This window comes from Hyalella azteca, unplaced genomic scaffold, assembly GCF_000764305.2.
Source record: "Hyalella azteca isolate HAZT.00-mixed unplaced genomic scaffold, Hazt_2.0.2 contig10770, whole genome shotgun sequence".
In the NCBI taxonomy this organism is placed as follows: domain Eukaryota; kingdom Metazoa; phylum Arthropoda; class Malacostraca; order Amphipoda; family Hyalellidae; genus Hyalella; species Hyalella azteca.
The window spans coordinates 352,187-368,912 of record NW_025940792.1 but is presented as its reverse complement, the minus strand read 5'-3'; the positions used below and the strand labels follow the sequence as shown (position 1 = coordinate 368,912).

Below are 16,726 nucleotides of genomic sequence, written 5' to 3'. Positions count from 1 at the left end.
TTATTTCCCTTATTCAGAACCGCTGTCTTTGCTGAATACATGCTGCAGGATTTCATATCCACCGTGGCCACCGTTATTTACTAATGAGCAAATGTGTTGATTGTAGTTAGGTTGTCAAGGTAAACCGAAGCTGATGTATAATTCAATACGTATAATTCACATGAACATCTGAAATCTGCTTCTAACGCATCAAATGCAACCTAACCATCCCGTTTTACAATAAAAGGGTTTAAATAAAAATGAAACCAATACTGTTTACTGTGACCGGTGCGAAATTTGAGAACATTTATCACCATTGATGGGAAACTTGCTCTTGATGATTATTAACGCTCCTTTCCGGATAAATGCATACATGAATCTTTCGCAGCCAATCCATGACAAGTGTACAACTGTTAGGCGTGTTATTAGTTTGATATTATGTACAAAACTTCACATAAACCTTATAGTCTCTGGGTGTAATGCTCCGTGGCTCAGTTTCTCAGGTTTCAGTTAGGTTCTCTACTCGTCCTCCATCCCGTCATGAGGGAGGGTGGCGGCATTTTGACTCTATGACTCTCCCTACATAACTCGCGTCGCAAGCCTTCAATAGAAACGGTCTAATAGACTATATTAATACAAAGCTTCGTGGTGAATATGAGAATGGAACCTCGAAAATTGTAGTTCTGGCCATTATTATACCGTTTTTAGCGATGACCAACGAGTCAACTACGCTATTTGCTGCTTTTATCATGACGTCATCTGGTAGGAAGACGCGATGAATGAGGCATTGCCTGGGGGCGTTGTTCCTGACGCGTTCTAAAGTTCACGGTGTTAGACTGCGCAGGTCTGCAGTAAGTGTGATGCAATTTTATTCCGTACGCAAGATACTCGACACTCCAGTGTACTTAGCGCTGTCTGCCGTCGTCTCTTCGAAGAGATCCTCGTTACAGTATTTTCGTAGTTGTTCATCTATATCTCCTTCGTCAATATGAGATGTAAAAGCATGTTTTTCTGCTTTCGCGGTGTAGTTATTCTGGAAGTTTCTGCTCTTGGTAGGCAATTGACGAGTTTTAATTTCAAAATTTTCGTAATTGAGGTCTTCCATCACTCTCGGAGCAGGTTGCTGTGGCTAGGAAGCGTAATTTTTGTTCTGTTCTCTCGTGATCATATGTTGGTATTATGCTCGATATTTTGCTAGTTAGCTCATAATTTCATCATATAATCGGTTCCTATCATTGCGTGTAATGCTTCATTTTTAGTCAGCAGTTTCTTTGGTATGAAAATGGCCAAAAACTTTTAATTCCATTTTTATTTAAGCAAGAAATTAAAAATTTTAAAGATAGATACATCCTATCATGGGACGAACTAAAAAACGTGAATGGGATCAAGATTCAGTTTCTGAGCCGAGTTTACGATCTCTGTTTCATTGAATAATAATATTACAAGATTGTTCCCGTTGTGTCCACATGGATGGAGCTGTGATGTTCTGTTTCTACCTCGCCGTCCAATGTTTTAATAAACGACAAATTGTCGGCCTTGTACAGGAAGTACTTGATTTCTTTTAGCTCTTCTAGGTATGAAGTTAAGTTCCATGCATCAATCGACTTCACGAAGGTTGAAGATTGTATCTTATGGTCACTATAGAACTTGCGATCATCGAAGCCTAGTATTGACTCGACCTCTTTGTCGCCTAATAAACGATCGGTGGGAAGATTGGAGAGCAAAGGATAATACCATCTTCTATATTTGTCAATAGACTTGTCTGAAGCGCAAAGCACTATGCCTTTGCTCTTCAGCTCTTTCAACAAGGTGTAAATGCTCTCTGGTGACAGAGTTGTGCTGTCGAGGTGAATGCCACTGTAGCGCTTGTGCAATTTGATTAGAAGTCCTGTTATTTGTGGAATGCTGTAGTCGTCCAAGTCCCTAAGATATACGTCGAACATTTCCACGTGCATTTTGGGCAGTGCGGTCAACACTATATCCTCAATTTTCATGTCGATTTTCAACTCAAACCAAAGGAGTTGCCGAAGGTGAGTTGGCAGAGTGAGAGCAGCTGTGAGGCCCTCTACGTCTGTGACCTTAAGGGCGAGCATCACTAAGTAGCTCATGGACTTGTAGTCAGCCAAATCCAGTGTAGTCACGGCGGTGAGGGCACCAGAGAGTAAATCTACTCTAGAACGCACTTCCTTATTCAAAAACGGTCTTATCATTGCGTCCATTTTTTTATTGCTGTCGTACGCAAATTGTTGCTTGCTTTCGAACCACACGGAAATCGGAACTTGGCTAAGGAACTTCAGTACTGAATGTTGTTCATAATTCTGCAATAATTCATCGGTTCGTAGGATGATGCGGACGGGAGCGACATGCTGAAGCATCACTTCCAGTGTCCGTTGGTAGATGAAACAAAGCTTTAAATCCCATTCTTCGGGATACTCGGTTACGTTCACCATGTACTGAACAAGTTTATGAGAGCAATGGAATTCGGTGGCCAATTTGAAGAGGAACGTGACGTCCTCAGCTTTTCCAGTAGCGTAATTGACTAACGTTTCAATGACAGTTTTCATAGTTTCAGGGGATATTGTTTCGCCTCCTTCATGAGTGTCGTCTAGTTTATCCCAGCGCTTGACATGGCCCGCCATCATAACGACCATTTCTTCTGGTTCAATTTTTGGTAGAAAGCTCCCTATGGCAATTGGTTCTTCCGATTTCAGCCTGTTAGCTGCAAAGAAAGTTGCCAAGTATAATAGCTGACATTTACTCGTCGAAGTTGGAATAGAATGAAAACTGTCTGCGGAAAAAACAAGGCGACTTTTGAAGAACATTGCCATAAGTTTTTCTGATTCTTCTGATCCAAAAATTTTATTCGATTCTTCTTTGATTTCCTCCAGTGAGGCTTCGTTCAATCTCGCGTTTCTTTTCAAGCAATGAAGACAGTTTTCCCCGACGACCATCATCCACCTGAACCATTTTTTACGACGTCGAATGTCTTTATCAAGATCAACTCCTAGCGCGAGTCCAGTTTTGAAAAAGAAAATACTCCAAAGAAGTTCCGATGCTGTAAAACATTCTTTAACGATTGCTGCTCGCTTATTAAAAAGTGCGACTGTTTCCTTTGCCAATTCCGGGTACTCGAGGACTTGGCGAAGCCTGTTCAAGTCACTCTTGATTGCATCTCTGAAGGTCTTCTGTACTTTCCTTTTTCCACTCTTATTTGGCTCCTTAAATTTAACACCCAGTTCTTGTAAATATTCCATTGAAACTCCTCGCAGATGAAGATGCTGGACAGAAGAATAACTCGTGAAATCTAATTTTAGTCGGTCAACGCTCTCAGGGTTGCCAAGTATTATCACTGAGGATTCAAATTTAATTTGGCCAAGGAATAGAATGAGTTCTTTTGCTTTCTCTTCTGTCATGTCTTCTGCATCATCGATTATGAAGAGTACTTTTTTCGTTGCCAACAATTGTCCCACGTTCTTGACGCCATACTTAGCGCAGCATTGCGGCAAAAAGGCGTCGACAACGCACCAAAACTCATCGATAAAATTATCCAGATCATTTCTCTGTGATTTTGTGCTCCCGAACGATTTTGTGAGAGCCGTTTGATTTATGTCCTTGCCTGACGTAAGCAGAAGAAAGTCGAAATCTCGCAGGTGTTCAATAGCGTTTGGTTCTTTGACCCAAGTCACGGCGAAGGAGGAAGCTAAAGTTGTTTTGCCACTACCGTGTTCGCCTGAGATACAGCAAATTTTCTTACCATCGATGCTTTCACTGCAACGATTCTGGAGAAGATCTAGAAGGTCTTCTACTGGAACGTTCTTCTCACCCTCTTCTCGACTGAAATAAATTAGTTTTAATATAAAACAATACCTAAGAAGTTATAATTTTTCACACTCTTAACCCTTGTAATCTCTTCATTATAAGAATAAATTCCATTGCTCGCAGAGCGTGAAATTAACGGACTACATACACCTATTAACTTCACTTTTTATTGGTACTTACGTGGGTGCACCATCTGAATTGTTTTTGAAATCAATTATTTTTAAAGCCATCTTCATGTTCTCCATCGAAGTTGTGTCGTAATCGTCCAACAACGAAGTGTTGCGATTCCTGTCCATGTAGACTGACACCGCGCGGACCAGAGATTCAAGGCGCAAATCACTTTCAATCTTGGCAGCACCTAGAAAGTAACAACCGCAAATTTGAGCACAATATGATGAATAATTTTTTATGATACTGGCACGTAGATGACATTTTATTTATACCAATTTTATACAGTTGATAACATTCTTTACCAGAGTAACTCTTGTTCCCACAATTTCTGATACGAATAGCATTGACACCGGGTGTTACGAGATCCGTAGAAAAGTGTAAACTGTTAGTCTACGAAGGTAATTCTAGTTTTATTTATATCGCGTCTCTCAGTACGGATAGAATTAACGACATATCATAAATACGCGCATTATGAAATGCGGATTTCAGCAATAATACTAATACAGTATTTTTGTCACTAACTCATGATTCTCTCGCTGATTTGCATTCCTGGATGAACATCTTCCATGATATCCTCGATGCTCTGCTTGATTGCGTCGTGTTGCTGTTTCCACTTGACCACCCCGAGCTGTTCTCCCACACTCCTGACCACGCCGAGGACGGCATCGCACAAACCCTGCACCGGGGCGGGCGTCCCGGCTTCGAATCGGTCGTAGTGATGGTGGATAACGGCAACGTGGTGCTCGAGGCTCGGCTTAGGCGGTGGGATGCTGACGTCCCAGGCCTGGTCGTAGCTGTCCAATAATTTGTCCAAGCAGCAGAAGCGGAGGACCTGCAAAAGAAGGAATTTGTCCATGTCTTTAAAACTAGAGATTGAAGTAAATGGTTGACATGATTTGAAATTATAGTCGTGATTAATATATATAAACGAGGCGTTTATGTGAGATTTTCACTCAAAGAAATGCGTGGATACGGATGACAAGCTTGGTTGAGTGCGGCTTGTTTGAAATTGTTCGCACTTTTGAACCTCTTACCTTTTGTGTCTTATTTTAAACTGCCCGTTCGACCCATGTCGAGCCATTGGCTCACCTAAAACTCCCAGAAAATGGAAGGATTATAGTCACAATATTGACGCACTTTCTGACTCAGAGCACGAACAGAGCATATCCGTAAAACTGATATGCTCTTTTGCCCGGCCAAACTGGGTGATGATGACCCGGACACGGGCAAGAAGTGTGTTGGTATTTGGACAGATACTTATATTATAAGTCTGCTTATATCGCAAGTTCACAAAGAATTTAAAAGCAAAGAAAACACCAAGCAAATCCACCATACGTCTTGTGTTTTATCCTGTGCGTTTTCAATATCGATATGGTGAATTTGCTTGGTGTTTTCTTTGCTTTTAAATTTCTTGAACAAAGATATCTCATTTCTCTGAGTGTGTTGGTTGAGTCGTAACCTTGCACAAGAGCGGCACGGGGAACAGGTTAGGGGAGCGAGAGCGCCTGAGCAGCTCGAGCTCAGAGTCCGTGAAGTGAAACGTCACCTCCTGGGAGTTGATGATGCTCATCACATCCTTGCCCTAGGGCGTGAAACAGAAAATTTGTTATGAAAATACGGGGTATCAATGGTAAGATTATTTAAAACTCACAATTTAAGTGGCCAGTGACCTGAAAGTGGCTATGAAAGTGTATGATTCAAGTGGCCAGATACCAGTAAATTTGCCACGTAAATCTACAATTTTAATAGCCAGATCCCGCAAATTGCTATTAAAACATACGATTTGGCTGGCCAGATGCCAAAAATTGCTATTAAAATCTACATATTTAGGTCAACCAGTTTGTTTTATGCCAAAAAATGGCATTCAGTTCATTCACTTCAGTTTTTCTGTTCAAAAATGGCCTTTAAAAGTTCAGCGATATTTTTAAAATCAGTTATGGAAAATTGAAGGTGTGACGATGTAGTTATTTACTTCAAGACATGCGCACCCCTTAATCGTAAATCAATCTTCTTATAATCATTTATAAATCTTGATTATTTCGACTACAAATGTTCACCTTAGGATATCCGTACCACTTAATCGTACCCATTAATCGTTGACCAATCCACTTAAAATTAATCAATAATATAATGTAGAGTGTAGCGCGTGAAATTGTTCATCTTATTATATGCGTAAATCACATCCAATAATTATTACTCAATTATATGATCTTCTTTACCTTAGGATACGCGAATGAGTGCGCGTACAGCAAGGCACGCTGTGCAGGGCCGTGCAGGAGCTGTGCGCTGTGCAGCTGCTGCACGCGGGCGGCGCTCGTGGACACCATCCTGTGCGTTGAGATTTTATTCTATGTCTGACTTAATTTAAGGAAAAATTTAGTGCGTTGAAATTTTATTCTATGTCTGACTTAATTCAAGGAGAAATTTAGTGCGTTGAAATTTTATTCTATGTCTGACTTAATTCAAGGAAAAATTTAGTGCGTTGAAATTTTATTTAATGTCTGACTTAATTCAAGGAGAAATTTAGCCAAATTTTAAATAGATATATAGTTAGATAGGTAGAATATCTACATATCATTAACAAGTATTAATAGGGTATAACTAAACTAAAGTTCTACTACTGGTTAAGTATTATTAATCAGTATGACGATTGAATATTATGACATGAATTGTGACTTATGAATAGAAATTGTGACCAAAAGTAATCATTCGTCAATATATGTATATTGGAATATTGAGATATTTTCAGAGTAATTCTTATCAAAATCTTGTTTCTAAGTTCATGATTTCATTGATGACAGATAAAAGTGATTTTTAATTCTAGAATGTGAAGCATTAAAATGCTCTGGACGATTGTGAAAAATTATATGAACTGCAATTCATTGGCCCCGTAATCCCTGCAAAAAATTTTCGCCTATAAATTCGTGTATAAATTCTATTTATCCTCTCGCACTGGCAGGTTCAGTTAAGACGAAACCATCAGGCCACTATCGTGTGACCTGATGTTTTTTATTAAACTGTTTTTCATTTGAAATCAGTCAATTATTTATTATACGAAATAAGTTCCACGTATTTTTTGTGTGAGAGACGAGAAACAAAATTTAAATTTTTCTTCTCATGATAGCTGGGAAGTCACCGCTCTCACCTGAACTTAATGAAGAAATAAGCTGCAGCTTACTGATGAGCTTCAACAGTTGAATATGCCTCTCATTTTTTCAGCCCGTTGAACACATCTCAATCAAATCAACGTACAAGGTTAAAGTTAGTGAGAACTGAATTTACAACTCAACATCGGGTTAAATGCAACACGATAATCTTTGTAAATTATGTACCAAATAAGCACAATATACGAGTTGAAAATTATAATGTCATAAAGTTAAACGAGTCCTTCTTTTGGAAAGTAATGTTAGCCGTCCATGGCCATAGTGAACAGACGGGGAAAACTTGAGTTTAATAACGCAAGTATAGCATTTTAAAGAGCAGAGCTTCGCGTTTCACAGCGTCTATTCGTAGACTGAAACGCTAACGGTTACAGTCTTGGCTCAACGCCCGGCTTTCGTGGGTATGCAACATCGCATTCTTCCTTCACCCGCGATGAAGTGTGCTAATGATAGCATTCCTGTCTTGCATCAACCTAATCGCGAGCAAAATGCGCCATTGCTTGTCACTTCAGTAATTAAGCGTGCAGAAATAAGGCTGAGTTTTAACGATTTATTTCTGACCTTCAAAAATGTTCTTGAATGATCATTAAACAGCCTCTAAAAAAATGACAAAATTTGTTGATATCTAATTTCAAATAATTTTTGTGACGTTTATGTAAAAAAATTGTACAATATACGTATAGGGGCAACTTTATCGCTAACATTATTTATCCGTGGAGTTTGAAAAACAGTGATAGTAATGCTTTATAAACATATTTTCAACATCAGCAAGTCATCATATGTAGGGAAGCTCTCCGATTAAATAATAAATGTATGGAGCTATACGGTCCGCGTTTGACATCTTAGCAGATTACAACTAGGTGAGACTTTTGCTTTAGGTTTCATTTTACATGCAAAAAAGAAATAATTTGGAGTGATCCAGCTATAATGTACGTATAAATTACGCCTCAATTAAATATCATAACAATGAAACATTATGTTTGATGATAAAAATTAATTTTTTAGCCTTTTGACGTTTTCTGTCAAACCTACATTAAGTGGGTTTCGACTGAAACAAGTCACCGATGCTGGCTACGATGACAAATTTTCGAATTAAAACATATCTGCAGGATAGCCCGGCGTTTTAAACGGCAGAAGCGTAGTTAAGGGAAGACATTTTCAAACCCGTGTTTAGCAAAAAACTATAATTCAAGTACTATTTTAAATTTTCCAAGAAATTTAAACTTTTATATTGTTGGTGATATGTAAACATACGAAAAAAGGTAAAATTTGTCATGGTAAGTCATCTTCCTCGATGTTACAAAATTCGACCATTGTGAGTAAAATTCCTATGCATTATCCTGACACGATAAGCAAAGGGATATTTCCTGATTTCGATTGATATCCGTTATTTTATCTTACCTGACACAAACACACAAACTCTGATAAACGCACATTTGATATGAATAGTTATTTTACCGGAAATTTAAAGTAACGTCAAAATAACCCCATAGATAGAACTTGCATGAGCATAAAAGGTCGCGAAAAAAATACTGTCGAAATTTATGTGACAAGATAACATGAGTAATAAAAATTTATGTCGTACCATAATGATCGGTACGTACGAAAATGTACAAAAAATGCCATAATCAAAAAAGCTATAACCTTGAAGCAGGAATTGGTATGTCGAGGACGAGTGACGAAGGTGGAGAGGGCTACGGCAGTCGAAGCTCTGCCAACTGTTGCTAAAAAGAAGCACTCAAGCAGGGCGCTGGGGAGACATGTTGCGACGCTTGTGGAGCTAAAACATACGAGGAAAATAATATTACACTCTTTGCATAAGCTGCTTATTTATTGGGTAGGATGTGGATATTTCCAGAATTTGATGCGTGTTAAGATTATATATAGTATTCGTGAAATGGGGTTTTGTCGAATGAAAACCCTAAAAATAATCATATAAAAATTTCTACCATGATGGTGGATTGAAACATGGGTCAGCAATTCTTCCGATTAAGGGATAGTGTGTCTACGCGAACTGATATAATCCTAACAAAAATTGAATTGAATTTCATTGAATAGCCTAAGTTCTGCGATGACTGCGTAAACCATTTCGAGGAGTCATTTAAATTATAAATATAATAGTGTTTTTTTTGTTGTTTGAGGTAAGCAACGATTAATGGTGGTTCCATTATTCCGAAAAACGATAGAAAAAGTAACAATTTTTTCAATAGAATCCGACTCACGCAGAATTATGGGGAAAAATATTTGAAGCATCTTAACATTTTTTTGGCTGCCCGTCATAATCAAAACAGTTTGAGCCAGTATCTCATTTGGCATAATTACTAACTCTGCCTTCAAGCTCTGGATTGTTCCATGGTTTGATAGCTACTGAACGACTTCAGATTGGAAACGACTTCAGATTTGGTCTTTAATTAAATACGAAGTACCTTACATCCATTAGTTTAGCATTTTAATTTTTTTCTTTCAATAGGAGGCTCCACCGACTAAGTAAAAATTTTCTTACGATGAGGCCCAGTGGTTAAAGTTCAGAGTACTAGGATTGGAGCAGAGAGGCGCGGGTTCGATCCCAGCTCTGTGCGCCAGTTTCTGGTCAGAATCGGCGAGGAGGCCGGGCGGTTAAACAAAGCAAAATTGTACCAGTGAGTTGCGAGTTCGAGACCGCAACAAGCTGTGAATGTTCTGCAATGTTAAGAATCGGCCACAGGCCTACGGCCTAATAAACGCTGAAACCGCTATTATTTTTATGAGGTGTATGCTCCGGGACCTACCAATCGTGATAAAAATTTGTCGCCAGATGGCACCGGTCACATCGCGGCATTTCGCTCGCCTGGTCTAATTTTGGCGAAGTTTAGAGGAGTGTCACCGCGCCAAGCACCCACCCGTGCACTCAATGAAATGAGTGAGGCTTTTTCAAAATAGCGTTACAGTTTTGCTTGCCCTTTTGGAGGTCATTCTAACCCTTTTTTCTTGGTACACAAGCGTTAACGTGCTACGCGCATAAAGTGTGTCCCTAATCAGACAATGTGACTTCTTTAATTTTCTCATCGGATCTCTTTAAATTCTCAGTTCGCTCACAGGAAAATAATTATTTTGCCGCGAAATTGCATATATAATAATCCCAATAATGGGACTGATATTGAAATTTTAAAATTTTAGGGTTGAGGGGCGTGATCGATAACTTTCATGTCTCAGATGCCGCAAATAGGAAATTAGACTAGCCCATGAAACGAATGGGCAAATTTTAAAGAGAAGAAACAAATTATTGAGTGAATTTAAAGACTGAAAAGTCCATAATTCCTTTCAATACTTTCACACAGTGGCACAATGGTGTCATTTAACCACGGAAATAAAAGATTTGCCAGTCAAGTTCCCTGTCGAAACTCTGCGGCGAACACCGAAAAAAGGATTAGAGACAACACCGCGTGCGAGGCTTGACAGAGGCGGACTCCATGACCTTGGCGATCGTAGCCAGGAGCGCGATCATTACGTTGGTTGTTTGTTGGCTACGAAATTGATTGTATTCGCATTAAGTTCAGCGCTTTCATGCAGTACAAGACAACTAATAAATGCATGATAAATGCCCAACTGAACTTGGTTCTGCAGTGGTTGATTTTCTGTAATTGGCAATGATTATATTGCATGTGCAAAAAGTCGGTAATTTATGCGAAATTTGTTATGCAGGAGACTATGCTGATGGACTAACGCTATTGCCGGTGGCACACCAATCACAATTCAAAAAACGCTACGCATTTATTACCTGAGTAGAACTGTCCTTGAGCAATTGCAACTTCTATTTGTGCGCATTCCTGTCACCAACCTCCTTCAGCCTTTTCATAAAACGTACGCTGTACATATGAACAGAAAAGTAGCTTGGACGGAAAGAGCTTTGCAAAGTTTTTAGGCTGAACAAAAGAATCTTATTTCTGAGCAGCATTATACCGTTTTCACTTTACGGCAAGTCAAGTGCCGTCACTCCTTTGTGGAGACTCGCATTTTATTGATGGTGGTCGATTAAAGGTAATCATCTAAGAAACGGCAAACAAACTTCTTAGCCTGTACTAATTTCGATATTAATTCAAAGTTCCTGCATATTTTTATGCAGAAGATATTAAGGACCTCATGAAATTTCATGCGTGATAGTTCTTCCGGACTAAATATAATTTTAACATCACTTAGTACAGCCATGCTGAAGCACCACCCTCGTCCTACACACCAGCAACACGAACCAAAGCTAAACGAAAGACCAGACATCTGAAGTTGAATCAACGTTGAATTAAACGTTGTTTCGTTGAATCGACGTTAGTTAAACGTTGTTCATTTGCTTGGTGGTGAGCTTCCTAATTAAGGCTTGAACCCACGGCCAACTCCTCCCATCTTGGTGCCATTATCATTATCTATATTATAAAAACGGGAATAGAAACACAAGTATATATATGAGAACCATACATTTCCTTTTATTATATTTCCTAAATAATTAAGTTCCATTGTCAGCAGGTCGAACTTGGCGTGCTGGAACTTGTCACTTGTTTATTGTGACATAAAATAATATGGCGTCATTTACGAATTGTGTCGTAGATGACGGGATAAATAAAAAAATTTTACCAAGAGTTGGGTGCTCCTTCACGCTCAAATCTAAGTTCATCAACGAAATCTTAGTTTAGTCCTGGAGTAAACTAAGATTTCTAACTATACATCAATGTATGGCTTGAAATTAGCATGAATACAAGAAACGAAAAAGTACAAAAATTAAACAAAACGAAAATATTTTCGACAAAAACGTTAGTTTTTTTTACTCGAAGTATTGACAGCTGACGAGATCCTATAAAACGTGGTACTATTTCTGCCTGCATGCAGTAATAGCTTGGAGCTCAAACCGGGCTGGCAGAGGGCAATAGACAACTATTGAATAAATACATTGATCTAAAAAATTACTTGAATACACATTTCTCTACCGGAAATTGTGTTAAAAGGTGGAACTTATCTCCTTGAAAGGGATGCAATTCATCAAAGATATATTTTTTGCCTTTATGATGACCCGCAGCATACATGACTCGAATTAAGATCCGAATTGAACTTGATTCAATCTACACAAGCCATTCATATGCATGGACATAATGCATACTCTTCAATTTTTATGTTACGGACGCGGCAGCTTTGTTAAACTGCAGCGGCATTTCCAACCATCAAGCAAATCTTAGATAACTAAAGATTCAGTCGCATATTTCATCATTCATCGGCTTGTACTTTCATTAGCTGACATAGAAGCGCTGAACTATTTGTGCTAGGAGAGCTCGTGGTAATTCAGGCAAGTCAGACAGGCAAGTCAGACAGGCAAGTCAGACAGGCAAGTCAGACAGGCAAGTCACACATCAGGATGGAAACACTCGCTGTTTTCTCGGGTTTCTTTCCGCGTGAGGTTCACTTCGAGAATCGTGCAGTCTTCTTTGTACCTGAGCAAGAAGATACTTTTTTAACGTATATAAATATTCGTGAATATTATAAATATAACAAATTGAAATACTTAAATTATCATAAGTATAATGATTAATAATATTCATTAGAATTACTAATTATGTAAATAAATATTATCATTATCATGAATAACACGCAAATGCAACTATCCCAATCGGTCCAACGCAAAGCATCTAATGTGCGTATTTCTCCAAATTGTTCCAAATAAAAATCTTGCATGAATTTTTTTATTGAAAAACACAGTGGAAGCTCAATTATATAACGTTTAGAATTTCATCTAAGCGTATCTAAAATGACTTCGAAATTTGATTTAAATAAATGTATTGGAAGAGAATGTTTTACACCACACGCAAGTGACTAAGAACGCTCGTGAAAATTTATAATTTTTTTAGCAAATAAATCAACAGGCAGCTAATTAAGTGCAAAATGATAATTTCGAACCAACAACAACTATGATGAAATTTTCCTTCCTATAGCACTGTCCATTGTTGATACAGGATATGATATTTCTCAACGGAACAAAATGGAAAAAATTCAACGAATATGTGAAACTGTTGATTAAAATATTTAGCTCAACTGAATGCTAGAATAGATAATTGGAACAAAATTTGATGGAAAAGAAAATGTCAAAAAAGTGAACCCAAATAATTGATAATGAAATGTTTTGAAGACCAGATCCATCATCAGTTTACAATATTCAAACACAACTGGTATGAAGAATTGTGAAACATAAATTTACATTTGGGATAAGTTAACAAGATTGACATGAAGGTAGGATGAAATAGATACTCGTACAAAACGAAACAAATTCGTCTACCCAAAATTTCAAGAGGATTCTAATGGAATATGCATTTAAATTTATTATTGCGTAACCATTCATTATTTATTTTAAAAATATTCAAAATTCGTATGCAAAATTATTCAAAAGTTCGTAGATAGAGCGCAATTGAACTTTAATCTCACACCAATCCGAGCGCCTATTTGGATCGTTACCGATTAATATTCGCTAGTTTTTTACTCGTTTTTCTAGTTACCTTCGCCCCTTAAAATTTTGCAGCGATGGATTTCGCTACCTCATTTGTCCATAACTGTTTTTTAATTTTGAACGGTAGACTTGATTTCTGAAAAGTTTTTATTTCAGTTTAGTTATCTGTATGAATACAATGAAGTGGAGGCATTCATTTTTAAACTTGGCATATTCTAGACAGAGTTAAATTATCACAGTTGTCTGTGTCTCGAACTCGCTCTCCTCTAATCTTGCTATTCTTTGCACGTCAAATTCACCTATTTCGACCAGTATTTTCACTGTTGGCTGGTGCTTAAACCCTCTACTCACTGCTCCAGTCTCTCCATTTTCTTTGCTGGCCACAATTTATCGTTGATTGATCATAGATACAGTGTGCATGTAGGTATAGTTTGTATAGCCCTCTGAACAGTCACTGTTCGCAGCTAGCTGTCCTCTCAACATTCACTGTTCGCCGCCCACTATGCTCTGAATACTCACTTTACAGATTCTCTTGTATACTCACGGCAAGAACTTTTTAAATCCTCCATTTGTACGGTCTCGGTAATTTGCTTTTTATGTACGTTCCATCAGGCATATGTCTCATAACGATGCAATCTTGGGCTGGAATCATATCGTGATTTTCTTTCGACAATATGGTAAGTGCAATAGAGCCGCAATTACTGATTCAAATGTTTTGCTCAATAATCAAGTGATTATGTATATACGAGTAATTTTTCTGTACCATCCAATAGCTAAAAAACTTTTGGCTCTAAACATCGGCGGAAATATTTTCACAAACACGAAAACACGTTTCAATTAACCATCGAAGAAAACCCCTACGAAATAAGTCAAATAACTCTACTCTACTACTACTAAATAACTCTTATTTGGGCAGGGTGGCCCAGTGGTGTGGGCAGGGTGGCCCAGTGGTTAAAGTTCAGAGTAACAGGATTGGCGCAGAGAGGTACGTGCGGGTTCGATCCTAGCTCTGTGCGCCAGTTTCTGGTCAGAATCGGCGAGGAGGCCAGGCGGTTATGCACAACAAAATTGAAGCAGTGAGTTGCACGTTCGAGCCCGCAACAAGCTGTGAATATTCTGCGACGTTAAGAATCGGCGACAGGCCTACGGCCTAATAAACGCTGAAACCGCTATTATTACACTCACTGCTGCAGGTCTCGGTCGGCCAGTTCATAGTACCAGCCGAGCAGAGTGTCGCAGCGCTTACAGAACACGTCTCTGGCGAAGTGACCACCCGTCATCATGTGCCTTCTCGTCGCCGGTCTGGCGGTAACAATGTAGACATAAGCAATTGATTAATTAATCTACATATATAAGCGGGCAAGGTTTATTTTATGAATGGCACTAAAATATAATCGTATTCTACTGATATAATATAATCGTATCTAGGTTCTCGGGCCTTTAATTACGATTAGAAATGAAAACGCGTGATGCATACTTACACCAGAGGTTAAGCATTTTGTTTCGCCTAAAGTCTACTGCGAATTCAATTTTATACATTCAAATTCCTTGTATCCCAACTCGTATGCACAATGTGCAGACGAGTTGGGAAGAACTATGTTCAACAGTCTTGTTGCACAGTTCTTGTCGACTTTTTTTCATAATTTATTAAAAACTGCGCGCAGCTGTAAAGATTAGACATGAACGCTGAGATAAGAGCCTCCCTTAACCAGAAACAAGCCGACATGTCCGAGTGCGGAACCGGATTTTCCGGAATCAGCGCGAAACTAGAATGATGAGATGCATTTTTTCTCATGATTGCACCTATTGCTTAACATTGCCACCTGATTAACCTTACAAACTGTTTTATCTTACAAACAGGCTAAAGTTACGTTGGGTATTAATCGAAATTTTAGAGTATTATTCATGAATAAATTTTATGAATCGTTTATTCCTAAGTTACAAGCCGACGTGCTAAAATTTTACGTAGAATATGCTCAAAATTCTGACAAAACCCGAATATAAAATATTCCCAAGCACAATTATGTAATAACTGCGGAGTCATAATTATCATAATGAATTTTGCGGAAAATATTATCACAAGTGAGCACAATTACGTAATAAAAACTCACCCATGTCTAACATTATAAACTTTATGAAAAAGTTCGGCTGGTCCTGAAGATCCGACGAAGTCTTCCGACAAGAGGTGACATTGATGAGTTAAATAAATGTCGCATTTCCGGCAGCGATATACAACTTTTCCTCCAAAATCTTCGTAGAATATTAAACCCATGACTCAAAATGTCGTCTACAAAAAATAAGAACTTAAAAAAATGATCAATAAGAAAAATTTCAGTTATAGGGTAGGGGGGCGCAAGGGTTACATTATCCCAACCAATATTTGTGGGGTTAGTATGTATATTCATTTAATGATAGAAATTTCATTTTTGAAATAATAATCAGGTTATACATATTATGAGTATATACCCTGAGTTAGGTTTGGGCAATTCACAATTCTGTGAATGTGACGATTCGTATCCGAGTTAAATTTTTAATGGATACATTAATTTCGACACTACTTACGAACTTCAGCTACATTAAATATAAGAAAATAGTTAGCAACAATACGAAATGAGTTTTATTAACCGAATATTAGGCAAAGTTTCGATTAATCTTTCGTTTTAAAACTATTCAAGAATTGGCAGTCACGGCTGATGTTTAGGTACGTGACGTGGCACGACGTTTTCTACCGAAATGAAGTTCAAGCTTTGCTTTCAACTCTTGCACACTTCACTAAAAAGCAGAAAATATATCGTAAAAATCACGAAATTCACAACGCAGAAGTAAAACAAATGACAGTGTTATTCGTCGGAATGTAAAAGTGCAAGTCACTCCCCCATGGTCGAAGTATCATGAAATGCAAGTATAAGTCAGTACACTCAATTTCTAGAAATCATAAAACAAAGACCTATACGAAACAAATTTATTATGACTATCAAACGTCTCATTTCAATGAATTAGATGATAGAGTTCAAAAATAACGCCATGAAAGAATGTCCGGAATTTACATAATGGTTGTAGCCTACTTCGCGGATAAATCCTGTCGAATGTTGCTGGCTTGATTCGTTTGACATAACACACCCATGGTTATTTCTATACC

The 16,726-nt window shown here is 38.1% G+C and overlaps 2 protein-coding genes across 2 annotated transcripts; both read right to left on the bottom strand.

Moving 5' to 3' along the window:
* Positions 1-98: 98 nt before the first annotated feature.
* LOC108666476 lies at positions 99-7,471 on the bottom strand. Its single transcript, XM_018153359.2, has 6 exons — positions 7,115-7,471; positions 6,189-6,297; positions 5,429-5,551; positions 4,492-4,801; positions 3,979-4,156; positions 99-3,813 (listed from the first exon to the last, which is right to left on the bottom strand). The coding sequence occupies exons 2-6, from the start codon at positions 6,294-6,296 to the stop codon at positions 1,419-1,421; spliced, it is 3,114 nt and encodes a 1,037-aa protein (XP_018008848.1). The 5' UTR covers position 6,297; positions 7,115-7,471; the 3' UTR covers positions 99-1,418.
* Positions 7,472-11,558: 4,087 nt separating this feature from the next.
* On the bottom strand, positions 11,559-15,905 carry LOC108666475 (protein yippee-like 5). Its single transcript, XM_018153358.2, has 3 exons — positions 15,699-15,905; positions 14,773-14,889; positions 11,559-12,580 (listed from the first exon to the last, which is right to left on the bottom strand). The coding sequence occupies exons 1-3, from the start codon at positions 15,857-15,859 to the stop codon at positions 12,493-12,495; spliced, it is 366 nt and encodes a 121-aa protein (XP_018008847.1). The 5' UTR covers positions 15,860-15,905; the 3' UTR covers positions 11,559-12,492.
* Between the last annotated feature and the right edge of the window lie 821 nt (positions 15,906-16,726).